Genomic DNA, 22535 nt, shown 5'->3' with positions numbered 1-22535 from the left:
TGCGTTGCTCATTACGTATCATCGCCATACGTTTGCTTGATCAACATTTCAGTCTTTAAATATTCAAGCATCCATTCTTCCGAGCTGGTTCCATATATGAACCCGAAGACCTTCACCCCAGTCAGTAAACGACCTTGGACTCGGTCTCCAGTGTTGCAAAAATCCAAACGGAGCAAAGCCTTACGCAGTAGCCAGTAATGCCAGAATTTTGCAGCATTGATTCCGCAGATTAAATAATGATGTTAGGGAATAGTAGACGCAAACATTTTGAAGTCCATAATTTCATATTAGTGTAACGTCACTGATGGTCAGCGTTCCGAAAATTTCAATTCTCATATCTCATACAGGAGATTTTTCACGCTAGAATTGCAGCTCACACAACTCAACAGCCTTCCTTAGCCGAGTGGTTAGAGTCCGCGGCTACAAAGCTAAGCCATGCTGAAGGTGTCTGGGTTCGATTCCTGGTCGGGCCAGGATCTTTTCGCGATGGAAATTTACTTGACTTCCCTGGGCTTAGAGTATCATCGTACCTGCCACACGATATACGAATGCGAAAATGGCAACTTTGGCAAAGAAAGCTCTCAGTTAATAACTGTGGAAGTGCTCATAAGAACACTTAGCTGAGAAGCCGGCTCTGTCCCATTGAGGAAGTTAATGCCAAAAAGAAGAAAAAGATACTCTTAAATTCCGTAAATCTCCAGAAATTTCCATACATCTGGCATCGCTGCGCTGTTGCTGTGCTAGTATTGCACGATACAACCATTGGCATCATTCGATCTGCTGGTTCCTCATGTACGACCAAGCGAGATAAAAGCGCAATATCTTCCAATCAGTTGGCGCGAGGATGCTCCGAACAAAAAGAGTGTAGCAATCCTTCTAAATTATAGCATACGAAACGTGACTTTAGCACCATTGGCGAGCTGCCACCGTTCGCTGTTGTAACACTGTTAGCCGTGTAGAGTCGTTCTTTCCGTTTGCTGCCATCCGGTGCATCGGTCAACCGAAAGGAAGTCGAAAGCATCACCAGCGGAAAGCGACCGGTGGTGTTCCACTTGACGGGATGAACCCTTTTCGTTTCGGTTTTCACCGCGTGTCGGACATGAGTTCTACGACAGACAGCCGGACGTCCCGTTTTACGGAGTGCGGAAGGGATGGGAAACGGTATATTAAGGATATTAGTAGCAAAACAACATGGCTACGAAAAACAGAACCAGGTCGGAGCACGTGCTGCGACACGGACAATAAATCTTTCCGGCATAAATCACGCCGGAAGATACGCTCTGGCTGGCGGACACAATTCTACGTATGTACCTGACCGGGTGATAGCGCTTGGAAGAGCCTCTGACTTCTACCGTCGTCATCTTGTTGGTTCGCACCTCTAATTTGGGTTCCGTTGTCATTAATCGGGTTGGGTAGGTGGTAATATCTGAGTAGGTCAACGTAGGAGGATGGGGTCATGGCAATTTGTATTTGTAGGCGCTTTCTGGCAGCTGACGACAATGTGTTTTGGTGGATACCATGGACGCGTCGACGTGGGTTTGAATTAATTTCACGCTAGCTATAAAACAATTCCAAGCATCTAAAGTAGAAGAGCTAGCTCACTCCTGTCCGAAGTATAACAATGACTTAATGAAATGTATGTAGTTATAATAAGGTTACAAACCCTTACCATTAGAAAAGCTATAGAACCGTTCAGTGATTTCAATCTTTTTGATTCTATGTAATATATTTGCAGCTTCCTACATGATTATATACTTGAATATTTTCGAAAATGATTAGAGGTGGTATGCCGCATTAAAAAGTGACAAGATATTGTGAAAAACATATTGGAACGGCAATAACATGGTTTGTTTCTAGATTATGAAAACCACACATTTTTTTTTGTAAAATGGTACTGAAATGTGACATGCATACACACACATACATGCACAACACACACAAGTTCATACACGCACTAGTTCAAAAAGTTTCGCACAAAGTTCCCAGAGAATTCTCACATGATTCTTTGGAATTCTTACATGGTTGCCAGGATCATTCCAGCAATTCTAATTGTTTGTAACATAACGCTCTCACACCAGATGGTTTCTAAAATAACTTCAGCTTTCCAATAAAATTCACAATGTTTTTTCAAACGATTTGCTCACTATTTCCGTAGTATTTCCACAAATTTTGCACAGTATTTCAACATAATTCTCACAGGATTCATACAGGACTCTTGGAAATCCTAGGATTACCATTAAACCATTCTCATGAACATGCCAGAATTGTCACTAGAATACCAGCAGCCAAACTAGAATATAAAAATCATCATTGAAATCCCAGGATCCATACTGGAATCTCAAAATTCACACTAAAAATCTAGCATGCATACTGTTAACCAGGATCTACACTGGAATCCAAGGTTTCCTTTGGTAATTCAATATCCACATTGTAATAATAAGACCCACACTGGAAATCCATAATCTATACTGGATTCCCAAAATCTACATTAGAATCCGAGAATTCACAGCGGAATCCTAAAAGCCACGCTACAACCCCTGGATTCACCTCAAAAACCAAAGATCCATGCTCCAATCTCAGGATCCACACTGATATCGCATGATCTACACTGACATCGATAGATCCAAACTGAAAATCCAGAATCCACACTTTAACCGTAAGATCTCGATTCTAACTGAAAATCCTCACTGAAATCTCACTGTAATTCCAAGATACCTTCTGACACATTTCTATCCACACTTCAGTTACAGAATCTACACTGAAATGCAACAAATCACACTGGAATTCCAATATCCACATTAGAAGCCAAGAATCCACTTTTAAGTTAAACAATCCGCACTAGAATCCTAAAATCCACGCTGAAACTCTACGATCCAAACTGAAACACCAGGATCCACATTGCAATCCAAGGATTTGCACTGGATTTCCAACACCTACACTATGAAAATGCATTCTGGATTCACAGGATCTACACTGAAATCTCACGATCCACTGAGGTCCCAGAAGCCACACAGGAATCCCAGGATCCATACTAGAATCTTATGATTCACGTTACAAAATTCAATACCACACTGAAACACCAGGGTACCCAGAATCTACATTGGAATCCAAGCATCCACAATGGAATCACAGAATCCACACAGGCTTCCTGGCTGGCTACTGAAATTCTAGGATCTACACTGAAAAATTAGAATCCACACTGGAATCCTAGATTCTACACTGGAATTCCAGTTTCCATACTGAAATCCCAGGATTTACACTAGATTACCAGGATCTACACTGGAATACGAAGATACAGTGGATCTGCAATCCCAGAATCCACGTTTGAATCCCAGAATCTACACTGTAACACCAAGGTCCACGCTGGACTCCTGATATCTTAACTGGAATCCCAGCATCCGCATTGAAACTTCAACATCCACACTGGAGTCCCAAAATCCACCATGGATTCCCAAGATCCATACTGAAATCCTAGGATCCACACTCTAATATCAGTATCCTCACTGGAATCCAGGTATCTACACCGGAAATCCAGCATTCTCACTGGAATCTCAGAGGAAATATACTGAAATGCCAGGATCTACACTGGTATTCAGGTTATAACTGGAACACAAGGACTCGCACTGGAATCTAATAACCATATTCCAGTGTATCAGGATCCACACGGAAAACCTAGGATTCTTACACTGGAATTTTACATTTCACATTACAATTCCAGGATTCGCATCGAAATTCTACGATCCACCCTACAATCCCTGGATCTACAATTGAAATCTTCTCATTCTCTATACTGAAATCCTAGGATTTACACTAAAATCCCAGAACTGATATTGAAATCCTAATATCCACACTTTGATGCCAAAATTTACACTGTTTTCAAAGGATCCACGCTGAAATACTAGAATTCAAGCTGTAATCTCAGAATCCATACTGTGATTCCAGGATTAAAACTTTAATCCTAAGATTTAATCTATTCCCAAAGGATCCATACTGAAATACCACAATCCACGCAGGAATCTCAAGGCACACTTGAATCCCAAGATCCACACTGAATTTCCAGGATCTACACGAAGATCTCAAAATCTACGCGAGATTCCAGTAGCCACATTCGAATCCCAACGATGCTCATCTAAGTCTCAGGATTCATTTTGAAATCCTTCAATCTACACTACAATCCTAGAATATACATTTGAATTAAGAGATCTACACTGAAATAGCAGAATCCACACTGTAGTTCTGGCATCCCTCACTGGTATCCCAAGATCCACTTTGACCTCTTAACTTCACTAGAATTCTACGATCCATACTACAATCCCAGGATCCTAACTGGAATACAAGAATTCACACTAGTGTTCCAGGATCCACACTTGAATCCTAGGATCAACATTTGAATCTTAAGTTCAACGCTGAAGTTTGGCATTTCACATTACAGTCCCACCCCAAGTAACACACATGTCACCGAAGAGTCACGGCAGCGCAGGTTTTTTGTTGCCTAGAAGTCACTGTGACTTAATTTTAAGTCATAACTATATTTCTAGTCACAGTGACTTCTGTGCAACAAAAAACCTGCGCTGCCGTGACTCTTCGGTGACATGTGTGTTACTTGGGACGTCCTACGCCGATATCCTAAAGTCTACACTATAATCCCAAGATCCACGCTGGAATCAAAGGGTCCACACTGAAATACTAAGATTCACACAAAAATGCTACGATTCCACATTGCAATCCCAGGAATCATGCTGGATTCAAAACACCCACTCTATAATACCAGGATCCACACTGGAATTAGCGTTAGCGTTAGCGTATTTACGGTATACTTCGTAGATTGGATACTAGCAACATTCATGTTTCTTTTTAATAATATCATCCTGACTACTTTCAAGAACAAGGCAGGGGAGTATACCTTGTTCAGCTTAGCTTAGCTTAGCTTAGCTTAGACTGACTACACATATCAATGGTTGCTATTCCGTGATTGACCGAAGTCAGTGAAAATGCACAAAGAATCAACTAGAAGTTCAGCTGGGATTGGCCATAATCTTCTTCAGTGTGCATAATTCAGTGCCTCTATTTATACAAGGTCAATAACGGCGCCGGCCACGTCCTTGCAGTCAGGTGGGATTGAGGGAAGGAATGTTAGTGTGTAACCTTTGCTATTTGGAGACCGTGTTTGCCTCTGCATCTCCACAAAGGTTACTGGGAGGGATTTTTGTTAATGGGGAGGATCGTTGGGTCAAAGGATTCACTTTGATAAGCGATTAGACCATGATAAACAATGATTTGTGAGATATATACATGCTTATACGTAAATATAATTGTTCATATAATTTCTATGTAGAGGAAAATTATGCCGACACTTGAGGTGACGAACCATTCAAAGTTTGTTGAACAAATACCTAAATGTAACATTCCTACAGCTGTCAGTACGAAAGCATGTGTTATTATATTTTACTCATTTGAAAAGAAACAAAAGACTCAATTGGTGAACACTCTTATTCTTATGCCGACACTTACAGTGGCGAATCATCCAAAGTTTGTTGAATAAAGTGAACCTTTCGCAAGTCTACACTTGTAGTGTCGAACCATTCAAAGTTTTTTTAATTACAAAAATAAAGGTATATAAGGGGTGTTCTGAACAAGAAATGTTAAACATAAATAAATCATGAATCAGAGTTTGTGTCGACACTCACAGTGACGAACCATCCATAGTTTGTTGAAACATCATATTTACATCACACCATTGTAACGCTTAAATGTGCAGTCATACATATTTTATAGATTAGAAATAGTAGCATGAAACGAGCTCACCAATTGATCCGTTACCCTTGACTGAGCAGCCACAATCCACTTTCAGCTTCACTCGTTTGCTCGGCTAGCACTCAGAAAAAAAAAATAGGCGCGCGACCCGAAAAAAAACACGGACGACAGCTCGGGCTTTCTTGACGCACTGCCCAGGAGCAAGCGTCAAGGTCGTCGAAAGATCAAAAAGAACGAACCGATCGCGGCACTTTTTAACTTACTCCAACCGAACTCCCCGATCACGCCACTTCTTCACCTACGAGATCGACGCGCGACATGTTTGATCCTGCCCTCGTCGCTCGCTCCGGCAAAAGCAAGCGTCAAGGTCGAAAGATCAAACAGAACTAACCGATCGCGGCACTTTTTCACTTACTCCAACCGAACTCCCCGATCACGCCACTTTTTCACTTACTAGACCGACGCGCGACATGTTTGATCCTGCCCTCGTCGCTCGCTCCGGCAAAAGCAAGCGTCAAGGTCGAAAGATCAAACAGAACTCTAGAACAAGGCAGGGGAGTATACCTTGTTCAAATCATAAACAAGAATACTAAAAGCATGAATATCGCTATTCCCGGCCACGCCCATCTTTACCGTAACTTGGGATAGGGGAAGGAAATGTTGATGTAGCACTTACTTAATGAGAGGCCACCGACTCAGCGACACCCTCATAAGTGCTACGGAGTTGGAGGTTGGGGAAGGTATATTGTCAGGATTCGCCTAGAAAGCTGGCGATAGACCATCAATATTTGTTGTTTAAGCGTTTTCAAATTAATCTTTTGAATGCCGGCAATCAAAAGAGAAAACAATAGCTTATTTATAGTATAAATAGTATTTCGCGAAATGCTTGTCGATTGTGCAGTAATATTTTTGCTCAATAACCAGTAAAAAGCAAAACCGATCCCTCCAGGGTCATCGGATTATATAAAATAACGATACGCGTAAAAAAAATCACGCCTATTGAAAAACTGTGCTGTGCCCATTGAAAAACTGTACTGGGTGGTACTGTATTTTTAGATAATCGAAAAACGAAAGGAAGCGCGTTCGAACTAAACACCCTGGGATAACACAGTCGGTTTTTCTGCTCAAAATTATACGAAAAGCAGAATCGATCCCTCCAGGGTCATCGAACGGTTAAAAAGCATCCACAACCGATTGTTAGTTGCGTAACACCCGCCCGGACAGAATGCGCAATCTGAACATAATTATCAAACTCCGAAAATTACATTTTCCGTTCAAGAAACGATCAGAAGTTCCACGACGCGGACAAAAACGATCCGGAAGGCTCACAAAAGAATAAGTATCATACTGGAACAAACTCACCGGATTGATTCTCTAAATTTATGTGCTGCCTGTCACTTCCGGATGGTTCGGTGAACTTAGGGCAGCCAAAAACCAACAGTACTGAGGACACAAATCAAACAAATCACTTTTTCATTTTTCACTTTTCACTATTCCATTTCTGAATGTAAAAACTGTCCTGCTTGGGCTTTACGAAACACTACCCAGCAAGACGCTCCAAAACAGGAAAAAAAAAACCTCCGGCGACGAAAACATGCGCGAAACCGTGAGCCAAAATCTATCGGACGACGCAAAACCGAACTGTCCTGCTTGGGCTTCATGAAGCACTACTCCAGGATCCACACTGGAATTCCAGGATCAAAACTGATATTCTGCGATACAGGCACTTTTAAGAAATCATCTACAGATTCCCTTAACAAAATTTTATGCATTTTTCTTGAGCTCATTCAAAGATACCCGAGATTCTAGTAAGTGATTGTTTTTTTTTTCTAAATAATTGTCTTTTTTATTCCTTACTAGTTGTTTTAGGATTTTATTTTTCAATAATTTCTTGAAATATTTCTACAGAAATTTCTAAGGATAGTTTCGTTGTGGTCCTGAACACCTCATAATCCTTTTTTAAAGATCCCTTGACAACCCACTTCAACTGAGATTTTCTCAGAAATTATTGATAAATCTCAACCTGGGACTCATTCAAATTTATTAATGCCATCAATTAGTTTCTATAATTCCAAGAAGTCCTAGAAGAATTCATCAGATACTCTTTCAAAAATTCCTTTATGTTTTCTGGAATTCTAACAAAATTGCTAAGATTATCGAATAATTCCTAATCGATTTTTTCGATCGATCGATTCGATTCTAATCATTGATAAAGATTCAACAAGAAATTCCTTCGGAGATTTTCCTCACTACTACTTGAATGTCATCAAGAGTTGTGTTTGATCCTTCGGTTTTGACGCTTGCTTCTTCGGGGGCAGGTGATCAGGGCAGGATCAAACATGTCGCGCGTCGGTCGAGTAGTGAAATGAAGAAGCGCCGCAGATCGTTAGTAGTGTTTAATCTATTGATCGCGTCGTTTGCTCCTGCGTGGGCGAGTGATGAACACTTGTTCGGGGTACAATACGATTATCGAATCCGATCGCGAATCCGATTAGGCGTGATTATATCATGGATCGCATCACCAACCACCGGTGACTCCCAGATCTTTACCTTATCCCACTAACCCATTATCCTTTCCATGACAACTGTGGAGATGCAGAGGTATACTCGGTCTCTAGTAACAACGGTTGTCTAACTAACATTCCTTCCCATCCCCGATGACCATAAGGACGTGGCCGGCGCCGTTATTGACTTTTAAAATTTGGGCTCTCGATATGTGCACATTGAAGAATGTTATGCTAATCCCAATCCCCATTCATTAATTCTCTGTGCAACTTCAATTGTTCTAGTCAATCACGGAGTAGCAACTACGAATTGTACGGTCATCTATGCTCATGCTCATCTTTCTTGAGCTCATTCGGAGATACCCGAGATTCTTAGTAAGTTATTGTTTTTTTTCTTAATAATTGTCTTCTCTTTTTCCTGACTAGTTGCTTTTAGATTTTTTGCGCTTATTTCTTAAAATATTCCTACAGAAATGTCTAAGGATAGTTTTGTTGGGATTTTTCCATAAAACACCTTATAATCCATTTTAAAGATCCCTTGAAACACCACTTCAACTGAGATTTTCTCGGAAATTATTGACAAAGCTCAACCTGGGACTCATGCAAATTTATTAATGCCGTTAATTATTTTCTATATCTCCGAGAAGTCCTTTGAGAGCTCTTCAGATATTTTTTCTGGAAAAGACTATCGAATGATTCCTACAGAAAACATCTCACGATTTCTTCGATCGATTGATTCGATTTCAAGCTTTGATAACTGTAGAGTTGGCAATTGAAAGCCATATTATGTTACTTTACCCTATTACGCCTGACGACTTGACTTCTCAGAGAGAGAGAGATTATTAGATTGAGTAGCTATTCGAAGAGAGGGAGAAAATGTAACGAGAATGAACTGAGGAAGGGGGATACATGAAATTCAGTACAGCTAGCCAGAAGTTGATCAATCATTGTCGCGACTAGAGGCAAATAAATTGTCTACGGAAAATATAAAAGTGTTTTATAAGTGTTCCGAAAAGTGAGCGGAAATTTCCACCGGCGAGACTCTACAATTTGGCGCAGCCGAACGGATTGAATAAGGTGAGTTGATTTAAGAAAGGAATCCCGGAAAACATTTTTTTTGCGTTCTGAAGTGAGTGCATCGAGGCCATTTGCAAACGATTGGAAAAGAGCTAGAGAGAAAGAATGTGTGCGTTTTTTTCCTTCCTGATCTGCCTGAAGAGAAGTGATAATTATGCTACTTTATTCGTGCAACTGTATAAGTTTTGAAAGTGCAAATTTGAATCGCGTCGAAGAATTAGACAATCGTGATGGGAGGATTGAAAAGTGAACACAAAATGGAGGAACCAATAATTGAGGATTAGAAGCACTCACACACACGCCAGCCGAGAAAAGTGAGAGAAAAAAACATACCGAAAAGATGCGAGACCAGTTGAATACTGAAGCGCACACAAACACGAAGATGATAGACGGACGAAAGAATCACACTTTGAAAAGATGCGAGACCGGTAGAGGCCGTAGCGCACAAAACGTATGAAGAATTGCGGCCGGTTGATGACCGAGCACACACACACAAAAAAAGATGCGAGACCGGCTGAAGACCGAAGCGCACACATGGACGAAAGAAAGAGGCAAAAAAAAAAATGTATATGTTTGCTGATGTGGAAATGAAACATGTGAAAGGCAGAAGACAGGGTTGTTCCCGAATTTTCTTGATGTAAATATTGGTTCAGATTAAAGTCATCCTAATAAATACTGTGATCAGTGGTAAAAAGTTTAGCAAAAGTTGTACGCTATTTAGGATACATACAAAAGCAAAATAGATGATAATGATGCAGTTTCAGATTTAAGTGAATATTGAGGTAATTCAAAAACTAACGCTGAATTCGAAAAAATCTGACCAGTTCGCTGCTTACTACACTTTTCATAATGTGTACAGGGCTGTTACACTGATTTCGCAATCTCATTGGACCTTGTTGCAAATTTTGCGGATCGATTGTATTTATTTCGTAACAGCCCTATGCATGGCATGTTAGATGTCGCAAGACAGTAGGGTTTTGCATGATTGTCGTGTTTTTTTTTTGTGGAAGTGGTCCATATTTTGCTTCTTTTCAAGAACTGTTTACTTTCACGTATTGAGACCAATTTTTCATGCTGAGTTCGACGATGTGAACATAAAACGTCATGCTCACTAACCAAACAAAATGTTCACAATTTTTTTTTTCAGATGGACTACGATAAAAATTGCTCACTGGGGCCGTTCAACGATACAGTTGATGCTTCAGATCTCCGTAGAGAGTGGGAAGAGTGGCTAAGAGCCTTTGAACTTTTTCTGGAGCTGAAACAGATTGACTCGCAGCATGAGAGACTGGTTCTCATGCTTACTCGTGGTGGTCGAGGCCTGCAGAGGATCTACTATAACCTGAGGCCAGTGTTCGGAGAGATACATCCGGAACCGGTAAGAGTACCACTAGCACCACAAGAGACGCCCGAATACGATAACGCCATCAAACGACTGAATCACTTTTTCGTGGGAAAGTGCAACGAGCGGGTTGAGCTCGAAGTCTTTCGGTCACTAACACAGTCTTCCGGTGAGTCGTTTAATCACTTCATCCTCAAGCTTCGCACGCAGGCCGCCCGGTGTGACTTCGGCGACCGCGAGGAGAAGGAAATTTTGCAACAAGTAACGATGGGCGCTCTGGATGACAGAGTCAAGGACAAGGGTCTTGAGAATATGATGGACCTCGATGAGCTGACGAACTATGCCATCAATCGAGAAATCTTGATGAAGCAAAAGCAGAAATTACACCCGTTCAAGGTCGAGGCTGAATCAGCTGGCGTATCGGCGGTAAAGCAGGTTTGGGAGAGGAAGCCACAATTCAAAGCGCGAACTTTTGGAAAACCATGGAATGAAGGTAGACGTGCCAGATTGGAGTGTGATCGTTGCGGTTCTTGGAAACACCAGAAGGACTCGCAAAGTTGCATAGCTAGGAACTCACGATGCAACAATTGCGGCCGCACTGGTCACTTCGCCAGAAAGTGTAAGGCGATACGGAAAATGCAGATCAAAGCCCGTAGCACTTGGAAGCGTGCCGGCGGTGAAGCTAATGCTTTGCAAGATGGAGATCGAGATGACGTCATGCAACAACGGCGCAACCCAGTATTGGAAGATTCGATGAAGGTAGAATAATTTTGTCTTTATTTCTATTTTACTTTATGACATGAATTCGTGGAGCATTGAGCTCAGGGTTTTATTTTAACCATTCTTATCTGATAAACTTACTTGAGGGATTGTAGTGTCTCGCACGTCCTAGTACATGATAACATTGAAATGATAATAAACAAAATTAAAATAAATTTGGTCTGGAATCTATCTCGTTTGCTTAGATGAACTCAAGGAACGATGGAATTATTACATGCAAGATTGATCAACAACCAGTCGATTTCTTAATCGATTCGGGAGCGGCAATTAATACGGTCACTCAACAAGTTTGGGAAGAACTCATTAATTCGAAGGCGAATCTTTTTAAGAAAAGATTTCACTGTGACCGAAAGTTTCTGGCTTTCGCTACCCAAGAGCCCCTGCGCGTCTTGACCATTTTCGAAGCATGGATATCGGTCAATGAATCGAAGCCTAAAAGTTATGCCGAATTCTTCGTCATCGAAGGGTCTCGAAAATCGCTCCTCAGTAAAAGGACGGCGGAAGATTTGAGGGTTTTGAAAGTCGGGCTTGAGGTTCAAACTATTGAAGTTAAAAATGATGCCTTCCCGAAATTTCCTAATGTTCAGGTGAAATTGTCGATTGACAGCAGTGTGCAGCCGAGAAAAATCGCGTATTTGAGGATTCCTGCAGCAATGGAAGAGAAGGTGGATCAAAAACTACTTGAAATGCTGAAAAGCGATGTGATAGAACCGGTAGTGGGACCCCCGGAGTGGATATCGCCCATGGTTGTAGTGCCCAAGGGTAAAGATGACATTAGACTGTGTATCAATATGAAATACCCTAATGAAGCGATACAACGTGAACATTACCCACTCCCGATGATCGATACTTTTCTGAATAAGCTCAGAGGTTCGACCATCTTCTCGAAGTTGGACATCACGTCGGCATTCTACCACATTGAGCTGCACCCGGAATCTCGTGGAATCACGACCTTCATGACAAGCAGAGGGCTCATGCGATTCAAGCGGTTAATGTTCGGCATTAACTGTGCTCCGGAGATCTTCCAGCGAGTGATGTCCGGGATGTTAGCTGGCATTGAAGGAGTTGTGGTGTACATCGACGACGTTGTTGTAGCTGGAAGGACTAAGGAAGAGCACGATGCTCGACTGCAAGAAGTACTGGCCGTCTTGAAGGAGAATAACGCTATATTGAACAAAGACAAATGTCTAATCGGAGTATCTGAACTTGAGATTTTGGGATTCAAAGTGAGTGCAGCAGGAATTTGTCCATCAGATGAAAAGGTTTCAGCTATCCAGAACTTTCGAAGACCGGAAACGAAAGAAGAAGCTAGAAGTTTTCTTGGCCTTGTCAACTTTGTTGGACAATTCATCCCACATCTGTCAACGAGATCCGAGCCATTGCGCCAGTTTATCAGGGGTGATGTTGAGAATTTCGGTGAAAGTCAACAGAGAGCTTTTGATGATCTTCGAAATGCATTGTCAAATACTGTTCGCAGATTGGGATTTTTCGACCCGAAGGACAAAACCGAACTGTACGTCGATGCTTCTTCGGTAGGTCTTGGAGCGGTACTTACTCAACGAAACAGCGATCAAGCACCAAGAATCATATGCTTTGCTTCAAAAGGGTTGACTAAAACGGAAAGGGTGTACCCACAAACGCAACGAGAAGCATTAGCAGTTGTGTGGGCAGTCGAAAAATTCTACCCATACTTGTTTGGCACTCATTTCACAATATTTACCGACCACAAAACATTGGAATATATTTATGAAGGAAAGCACCAACAAGGAAAGCGTGCTTGTTCAAGAGCTGAAGGATGGGCGTTGCGGCTTCAGCCGTACGACTTTCATGTGAAGCATATCCCTGGTTCAACCAACATTTCGGACGCTCTCTCAAGATTGAGCGCGCAGTTCGATACGGCATCAGATACACCTTTTGATGAAGCTACTGAACATTATTTGTGTGCAGTTGGAGAGGGTCCAACAGCTATATCTGTACAGGAAATAAGAAGTGAAACTAAGAGCGATGAGGTGCTCAAAGCGGTGATAACAGCAATACATAGTCAGGAGTGGCCATCGGATCTTGTTCACTATCAGGCGTTCAAAAGTGAATTGGGAATAATTGATGAAATCGTTGTGAGGGATGAAAGAATCGTTCTTCCTTCGAGCCTGAGACGAAGAGCGTTGATAATAGCTCACCGAGGACATCCAGGAGTAGTCACAATGCGGCGGAACCTGCGAGAGAAAGTTTGGTGGCCCTACATGGATCGAGATGTTGGCGATTACATTCAAGAGTGTGCTGGGTGTGCAACTGTTAGCTCACAAGGTCCACCGGAACCCATGTTGCGGAAAGAAATGCCAGATCGTGCCTGGCAAGACATCGCAGTTGACTTCTTCTCGGCAAAGGAATGTGCGACATTCCTTGTAACAGTCGATTACTACAGTCGATTCCTCAGGGTGACGGAGATGAAGGGGACTACTGCTGCAAAAACGATTGAAGCACTCGAGTCTATTTTCCAGGAGCAAACATATCCGGAGACAATTCGGAGTGATAATGGACCACCGTTTTCCAGTGAGGAGTTCTCTGACTACTGTTCCTCTAAAAATATTCGGCTTATTCGTACCATCCCATACTGGCCACAAATGAACGGCCTCGTGGAGAGGCAAAACCAAGGTATTTTGCGTACCTTGCGTATTGCCAAGGCCATTAACACAGACTGGCGCAAAGCCATCCGCGATTATGTGTATGCGTACAACACGACGCCTCATTCGATAACAGGGAAGTCACCCATGGAACTGATGACGGGCAGACCAGTTAAAGATCTGCTACCTTCTCTGCGAACCGAACCCTCTTGGCGTCGAGATGAGGAAACCAAAGACAAGGATGCGATTAAGAAGATGCAAGGAAAGCTTTATGCAGACCAGCGAAGACACGCCAGGCCATCCGAGATCGATGTTGGAGACGAAGTCATGCTCAAAAATTACGAAACTGGCAAGCTCGAGCCCAAATTCAGACTTGACAAATTTACTGTAATAAAGAAAAGTGGAAATGATGTGATCGTCACAAACGAAGAAGGAGTTATGTATCGCCGGCCTGTGTCTCATCTAAGAAAATGGCCGTCCGGAGAAGGAACCGAATCCAGCCAGGAGGCTTCGAAGAACCATCGTAAGTATCCACCTAACAGAATAATTTTATTCTTAGCTTAAATTAAATAATAATCTGTAACTAACTTGATTGTACTTAATCAAGTGCATATCGTTATGACTTGTTTGTAAATTATTATTTTTTAAACTGGTATTGTTATTAATGTTTTATTTTTTTATCGCATTTTTCTTTGTTCTGGTTTCCTCCGTACAATATATATTTATTTACAGAGCCCCACAATTCAAAGGTACCGGAACCCTTTCTGGTGACAAACGATTCGACCATGGAAAAACAACCCAAATCGAACTCCTTCAAAATACACTCACCACCTGAGCCACCAGCGATGAAAGGAAATTCATCTACGAAGAAGGGACTACAAGAACAAAGCGAAGGCAGCAGTACTGCAAAACGTCCCAAACGTCACAAGAAATTACCATCTAGATACAGTTCGTAACTTCAGCAATCAGTGTAGGCTAGACTAGAGGTTAGATTGTTTTTTTTTGTTGTTTTTTTTTTCTATCAGAGTAGAAAAGGGATGTAGAGTTGGCAATTGAAAGCCATATTATGTTACTTTACCCTATTACGCCTGACGACTTGACTTCTCAGAGAGAGAGAGATTATTAGATTGAGTAGCTATTCGAAGAGAGGGAGAAAATGTAACGAGAATGAACTGAGGAAGGGGGATACATGAAATTCAGTACAGCTAGCCAGAAGTTGATCAATCATTGTCGCGACTAGAGGCAAATAAATTGTCTACGGAAAATATAAAAGTGTTTTATAAGTGTTCCGAAAAGTGAGCGGAAATTTCCACCGGCGAGACTCTACAATAACATTCCTCAAGAAATTCTTTCAGAGATTTTCCCCAGTATTCCTTCTAGAATGTCATTAAATTTGCCTCCAGGAAATCTTCCTGTCTTACGTAGTTTTTAGATATCATCCCGCGGTTTCTCTCAATTCTTGAATAATGCTTAACATAGAAGATTTTTTGAAGAAATATGTGAACACACTAAGCTCTTACGGTGAATTTCACCGTAATCTCAACAGCTGAACAGTTCGGTGAAATAAAACACCGTAATTCCGTCGAAATTTTACGGATTCCGGTGATTTTTCACCGAATACTGTAAAAATTTACCGTACTCCGTTAATTTATTTCACCGAACTGTTCAGCTGTTGAGATTTTTACAGGAATCCGTAAAATAATTTAAGTGTGAAGTTCTTTATAAATATTTCTTAACTTAACTTTTAATGAGCTTAGCGGAAGAATTTGTTATAAAACTTTTGGGGAAATCATTTAAAGAAATTTGCAGAAGAAATTCAGCGAAAAATTTGAATCAGTATTAGATTTGACAGAATCAATGTTTTTCTTTTAAGAATTGCGAGGGAAAACTGAACTTTTTAAAGATTCAGTAATATTTGATAGGTAAATCCTGGAACATTTTCTGAAATCAATTTGCTGATAAATGGTAGACATAGAAGGAATGGATGTCCACCAGGAGGAATTCTCTTTGAAAGTGTGAAAAAGTCCCACAATATTATTTGACCAATTTACCTGAGATTTGCAATAGTTCTGAAACCACCTTTCAATATTCCTCGAGGAATTTCATCACATTAAAATTCTTGAAAAAAATATCAAAAAGTGTTTTTAAAATAATTGCTACAAATCTGTTGGAAATAAGCAAAATAACAAGTTTTGTTGGATAAATATGGTTTAAGCAATTAATTGGTTCATGCAAAATTACTTAAAAAATAGAATCAATATCAAAGATAGAATTTATTGCTGGATTAAAACACTATGATCGATTTTGTTACATTTTCACACCAGGTTGAAAGTCTGTCATTCATCTGAAAAAAAAACTTGGTCATGCCGAAACTCCTTGCAAGTTAAGTTTTATTTTTCCACAAAAATTCCCGCTATGTGTTTTCTGAGAAATTCCGTTAGACAAAATTATATTTTTTAAATTATTTTTTTTCTGACATAATACGAGTTGAAGTAAGTGTATGGCATTATTTAGTGGATTCTCATTCCTCCAAAAACATGAGAAATCAGAATGCATGCTTTATGCTTTATGCAGAACTGTTTGGATTATTGAAAAAAAAAAAAACGAATTTTGGGAATTATTCTTTCAGGATATTGACGCTTTTTTCGATCCACGGTATTTTCTGCAACGAAAATGTCAAAAAATTGCGCACATCGCACACAACAAGAAGCTAGTTCTAACAATAACCAATCGATCGACCGCTGGACGGTTAATCTTTCGGTTGTCGCGATTCACTGAAGTCAGAACCACCACGCTGATGCTGTGTAAGATAAGCGAGGTTTTCTCACTGTAGTTGTACAACATAAAATAACGTAACTACTGAAAAGATTTTTGTCAGTAACATGAGTCATGTACATTGATTCGAAAGATGTTGCTTCATGTTAAATTGATTGTTTTTTTTTTTTAATTTTATTTTTAAAATTATAAAACATTCTAGGGGGGGGGGGGGGGTATGTATGATTCTGGATGGGGCCAGGACCTCTGCACCTCCCCCTATTCCTACGCCAATGTTGATAGTATCTCTGGACCAATCTCTCTGGAAATTGTAAGTTGTATTTTTGAAAGTATTAGAAAAAAAAATAGTTTCAAAATTTCTTGATGCGTCATTTGAAAAATACTTAGAAGAAAATTTAATTTAATTTATTAATTATTAAAGTACTTTATGAAGGAATACTTGCGAAAAAATTAAACATATTTTAACTCATGCCTTGTGTTTTTGAAGCAGTACGTTTGATAGAAGGCTGTGAGGATTTTTTGAAAAAATCCTTTGAAGAATGCAAAGAACGCTAATGAATAACGCATGCAGGAATCCCTACAGGAATTTCAAGACTAACCACTGGAGCAATTCCTCTCGTATACGAATAATCCGAACGAATGTGCTAGTGGAGTCTTTTTAAGATATTTCTGAGAGTAACTGCATGCAATTCTTATTCAATTCAACGGTCGTATACAACAAAAAAACTCAGAATGATCCCGGGTAATCAATTGGTCAGTGCAAACCAATCGATTCTTCATATTGTTTCCCAATCTGGAATTTCCAAGTAAACGAATGAACCCATTTAACTACGACACGTTTAAGACTCCACTTACTGTGAATAAGGTACGCTGAATGTTATTAATATTTCATGCAAAAGTTATGAAAATGATAATTGTGGCGTTAATTTTTTTAATGCAACATTCTGACTATAACTGCAAATTTTTAACATGTTCATTTTTGCTAATTTTGAGTTAATACAAAAAATTGTTATCGTGGATTCTTCCTTTCAATTTAACATTTACAGTAGGTATTTAAAAATGACAATTATGGAGAAAATGTTAGGCTTCTAAAGGCTGATATTGGGACTTTTTATGTTTTATCGTTTGGTTTGAATGTTATGATTTTTTTTACATTAAAGTGAATTGAAATCATTTCACATACCGTAAAATGGTGTGAAGTTGATCACTTTTAAGCTATTCTGTTCTGTAACTCCTAGTAGAATGCATGTATTATCATCCAAATATTTTTGAAGCATGTACTGGTTGGATATCTGTCGAATTATACAATCGAAATTTCGACGAAATGTTCTATTCATAACAAAAACAATTTTTTTAAATCAAAAAGTGGATTTTATGAAGTTGATCAATCATTGCGATAAGTTTTCTTAGATACAGAGAAATGCTATTCACTAAATTAGGGGTCACTGAATCTGGATCAAGTCACAAAAATCATACAACTCAATGATATATCAGTCAATTTTAAATTTGAATGTTGTAAATTGCAGAATACACCACATTACACGCCTAAAGGTATGCAATTTTCTTTGATATTTTCTACTTGCGCACAAAAAAATATATATTTTACTCAGAAAATAAATGTTTATCTACAATGCAAACTCAAAACTGGATTCACAGAACATATCTGGAATGTATGAAACATTTGTGTCAAACTGCGTCTTTATATAGCCTTGTCAATAGTCGATTGTTTGGAGAAGAACCCTTCAACAGTTCATCAAACATTTCCTAAAAAGTATGTTTTTCCATTGTATAATTATCTTTATTGTCAAACCGAATTTAAGATCATCAAAAGCAGCCATCAGTTAATACAACGCCACATAAATTGTGCTAATTGAAATTGAATCAAAGCTCTCTTGACAGTTTATACATGTGGGTACGTGAATGATCAACTTCTCCCCACTGATCAACTACACGAATTACGGTACTTCCTCTTATTTATGGCGTTACGTCTCACCAGATCAAAGCCTTGCACAGCTTACTATTCTCCGAGCATTTTCACATTATTAACGTGAGACCTTTCTTCAAAAATCGACTATTCTTTGCATGTGTGTGCAACAGTCTCCAACTGAAATATGTGATACAGTATGACAAAGAGATCAATTTACAATGATTTCAAAACTTTGATATTGGTTTTTGTATTTCCCCATTATTTTGATTTACAAATACCCTAGGTACTCCACACCATTCAAACCTAAGTCTGAATCCAAAAAATCTTAGATTTACATGTACGTAATTTTAACTTCATTCATTTAAAATCACTTCATGCTGTATGAGTAATAATTGAATACTTATCAATAAATAATGTAAACTACCTCATTGCACACAGAAATGCTTGCAATGTTGAGTAAAATTGAAACATTTCATGGTCATCCATCCTTCATTTGGCCAATATTGCACGCTTTCTTGCATCTTGACAGTAAAATTGCAATCAAGAATGCTTGGTTTACAGGATTATATGCTAAGTATTTTGTCCAAAATAATGCACATGGATGAATCGACGGCTCGCTCATTCTATGTGCATTATTTATAATTGGTTTATTTTAGAGATGAAGTTTTGCGTTCAATATCTGGGATTTCGTTAGCAATGTTGGATACAATAACTGTGTTTGTAGCATTAAGCATTGAATAATACATTATAAATGGCTTTTCCTGATTGGAGCTAAAAATACGTGACGTGTGATTCTCAGATGTTTTTGGTCTGTTATTCAATCATAAAATTTACAAACACATCTATCATATCCAACATTGTCAGCAAAATACTAATTATTGAACGCGAAACGTCTTTACAACGGCTTGGTTCACATAATTATACGCGGAAAATACTATCTTAAATAATGCATTTTTAAAAGCAGAACCGTCGTTTCATCCATGTGCATTATTTTGACAAAATATTTAGCGTATAATTGTGGAAACCGAGTATTGTCGTTTACAATTCCACTTTCTAGAAAGCGCGCTATGGCGAATATTGGATGCAAGATCATTAAATTTTAATTTCACTGAAGTTTGCAAGCATTCATGAATGCAATGTGGCAGTTTTCATTATTTATCTTTGAATCTATAGTTCTAATTCGTTATACATGACAAACATTAAAGTTTATGTGGCGTGAAAACTTAAGATTTTTTACTGTGCAGAAACATAAGAAAAATATCAAGTTATTATGTCACATTTTTTAACGTAGCCGTAAGTAGTAGCAAATATTTCTTTTGATCTTTTCCTGGCTTTTCACTCAACAAGGAAGATAAGCTTCTGCAAGCAAGATAAGCAGTTCAAAAAATGTTTTTTGAGTCCAAATCCCAAATGAACACCCAACACTTTGGTTCAGGCGGTTTCGTACTCTCTTTGTACTCTATTCTCGTGTGCAAACCGAAACGCTCAAACCTGAACCTTAACCCAAACATGTGTAAAGTGAACATCGGTGCCAATGCCGGTTCGAAAACCGGTCCATTCGTACCTCGATTATAACCGTGGTTCAAATTTTGGTGTAAATCTTTGGTTCCATCCGAGGTTCAGAACGATGGCACAAACGAACAGACAGAAAACAGTTGATATCCACGCTTCTACATATCGTGTCATGTTGTATGATAAAATTCTTAGTTTTTTTCATAAAGTTACGACTAAATGTTACCTAAATTATTGATCTTAGTTGATCTGCTTAAATAAAACATTCATTCAGGCCTCAAGGGTCTTGCGTTATGATTCAAGAAGTTCCACATATAATCGTAGAAATTTATCCGCTTGGATTTCAACCGTTTTCTGTCTGTCTGCTTTGTGCCATTATTTGAACCGAAGTACACATGTACCGTAAAACGGGGTAACTTTGATAGTTTTTTCGAAGGAAACTTGAATATTTGCTGTTTCCAAGAATTATAATTTAAATTTTTAAAACAAGTACTGGCATCCTAGCTATCGATTGCAGTTGATAGATTTCCAAAAGATTTATTCTTAATAGATATATAATTTTTCATATAATCGAAAGTCGGTTTTCTATTTTGGGGTTACTTAGATAATGGAGTATAAATCGAACAAAATTGAATGAATTACGGAACATTTATAGGGCGTTGCATACCTCTAGGCGTTTAACGCCATATGGAAATTTCTTACTTAGATTAAAAAAATGACCCCAGTTTGCAAAAATGATTTTCGCTAAGAGATTTGAGACCGAATTCATGTTCTACTATAACTAGGCTGTCAAGAATAAGTGACGAACTTATTATGACTTCATCAAATAGTGATCGTAGAACTGATTGTTTGTAAGCGTTTCAGAAATGCTAAAATCTTACAATTTTCTGATATTTGCATAAAAATCTTCAAACGTACTTGATTCCAGCGAAAACAGCTTTGACATGAAGTGTCATACTAATACATTTGCATTCGTTCTGCTTAACTGATTAACAGAAACTTTGTTAAATCGTTTAGTATGTTGTGGGTCTCGCACTAACAAAGTTACCCGCATTATAAAAGTTATCCCGTTTTACGGTAATTCTAATATTTAAAATAAAAAAAAAACTTTCGTTCCTAATTATTCCTCTTGACTTTTTGTTCTTTCGACCATATGTTCCTTCAAAGTCTTGCCTTTCGATATCTGTCATAGATCTCGTTTTGAAAATTGTGATACTATACAGAGGTTGAGTTCTCCGCGACCATTTGATTGTTATGCAACGATTATATTACTCTGAAACAGAATCTACAGACAAACAACTTCTTACACCAAATTTTACCTTACATACAACAGTACAGGAACAAACGACACACAAATCCACCAAACATCAAGAACCTACTTTTGTACGTACACATTTCTAAGGTTTGGGACTGACTACCAGGGGGAGGAAGCACTCTATCTACGACTAGGATCGGAAAAATGGATTGCGATTTACAAGCTTGAGCGTTTTTTGTTTCTATTTGGTATGGCTTCGCAGCGACCGCGGTGGGTGTTGTTTGGCTTGATTAGTTTGATTCTGGTGTGTCGTTACTGTTGTTCTTGTAGAAGTAATTTTTTGGGGTCGGACGCAATCAATGGTTTGTTCGATTTTGTGACAAGTTCCGGAGGTAATTTGCGCTCGCGGAGCTGCTGATTGCGCTTCGGATTGGCTTGCTAGTGAATGTACGGTGAAGTTGCAACAAAGCTTTTCGTTATAACAGCTGTGCCATCTTGCCACCTGTTTTGCCTATGATGGATGATGCTACGTCTAGAAAATTGCACAAATGTAGGTTATAAATGTAATTAAGCCGGTGTGGAATATATAATTAGAGAAAACTTGCATAAGTACTGTACATAATAACAAGATGTGAAATATGATAGGTGATGATTGGATGATTGTGTCTAAATGGTAATCGGAGAAATGCCAGTGCTGTTACCAAGAACCTGTTGAGAACACGAAATGACATTTTTCCTTTTCTTGATCCAATGATCATAAGTCTTTTGTCGAATTTGTTCACTACACAAACCATATCCCTTCAAGTGGAACGAAAACGGAATCTCATTTTAACCGCAACGTCATCTGGCGTTCAAGTGATATGGGAAGTCGTTAAATACATTAGCCGGGAAAATCTTTCATCCTTTCCAGGAGTTACCATTTCAACATATCGTCGTTGACTGCTCACCGTCGTTTCTCTTCATCTTGGTTTCTTGGCTTTACGTCTTC

At 39.2% G+C, this 22535-nt stretch overlaps 1 protein-coding gene across 13 annotated transcripts in view; it reads right to left on the bottom strand.

Moving 5' to 3' along the window:
- The window catches only part of LOC5568795 (potassium voltage-gated channel protein Shaw), a 367684-nt gene that overhangs the window by 62660 nt on the left and 282489 nt on the right, over positions 1 to 22535 (bottom strand). The window contains exon 11 of one of the 13 annotated variants that reach the window (XM_021847471.1): positions 21799 to 22079. The exons of the other annotated variants lie outside the window; for them this stretch is intronic. Coding sequence (XP_021703163.1) covers positions 22024 to 22079 — 56 coding nt within the window. The 3' untranslated portion in view covers positions 21799 to 22023. Of the gene's footprint in view, positions 1 to 21798; positions 22080 to 22535 lie in introns of those variants that run through there. 13 annotated transcript variants of the gene reach the window in all.

Source organism: Aedes aegypti, chromosome 2 (assembly GCF_002204515.2).
Source record: "Aedes aegypti strain LVP_AGWG chromosome 2, AaegL5.0 Primary Assembly, whole genome shotgun sequence".
NCBI lineage: Eukaryota > Metazoa > Arthropoda > Insecta > Diptera > Culicidae > Aedes > Aedes aegypti.
The sequence above is the reverse complement of the archived record's forward strand: the minus strand, read 5'-3'. Positions and strand labels throughout refer to the sequence as shown.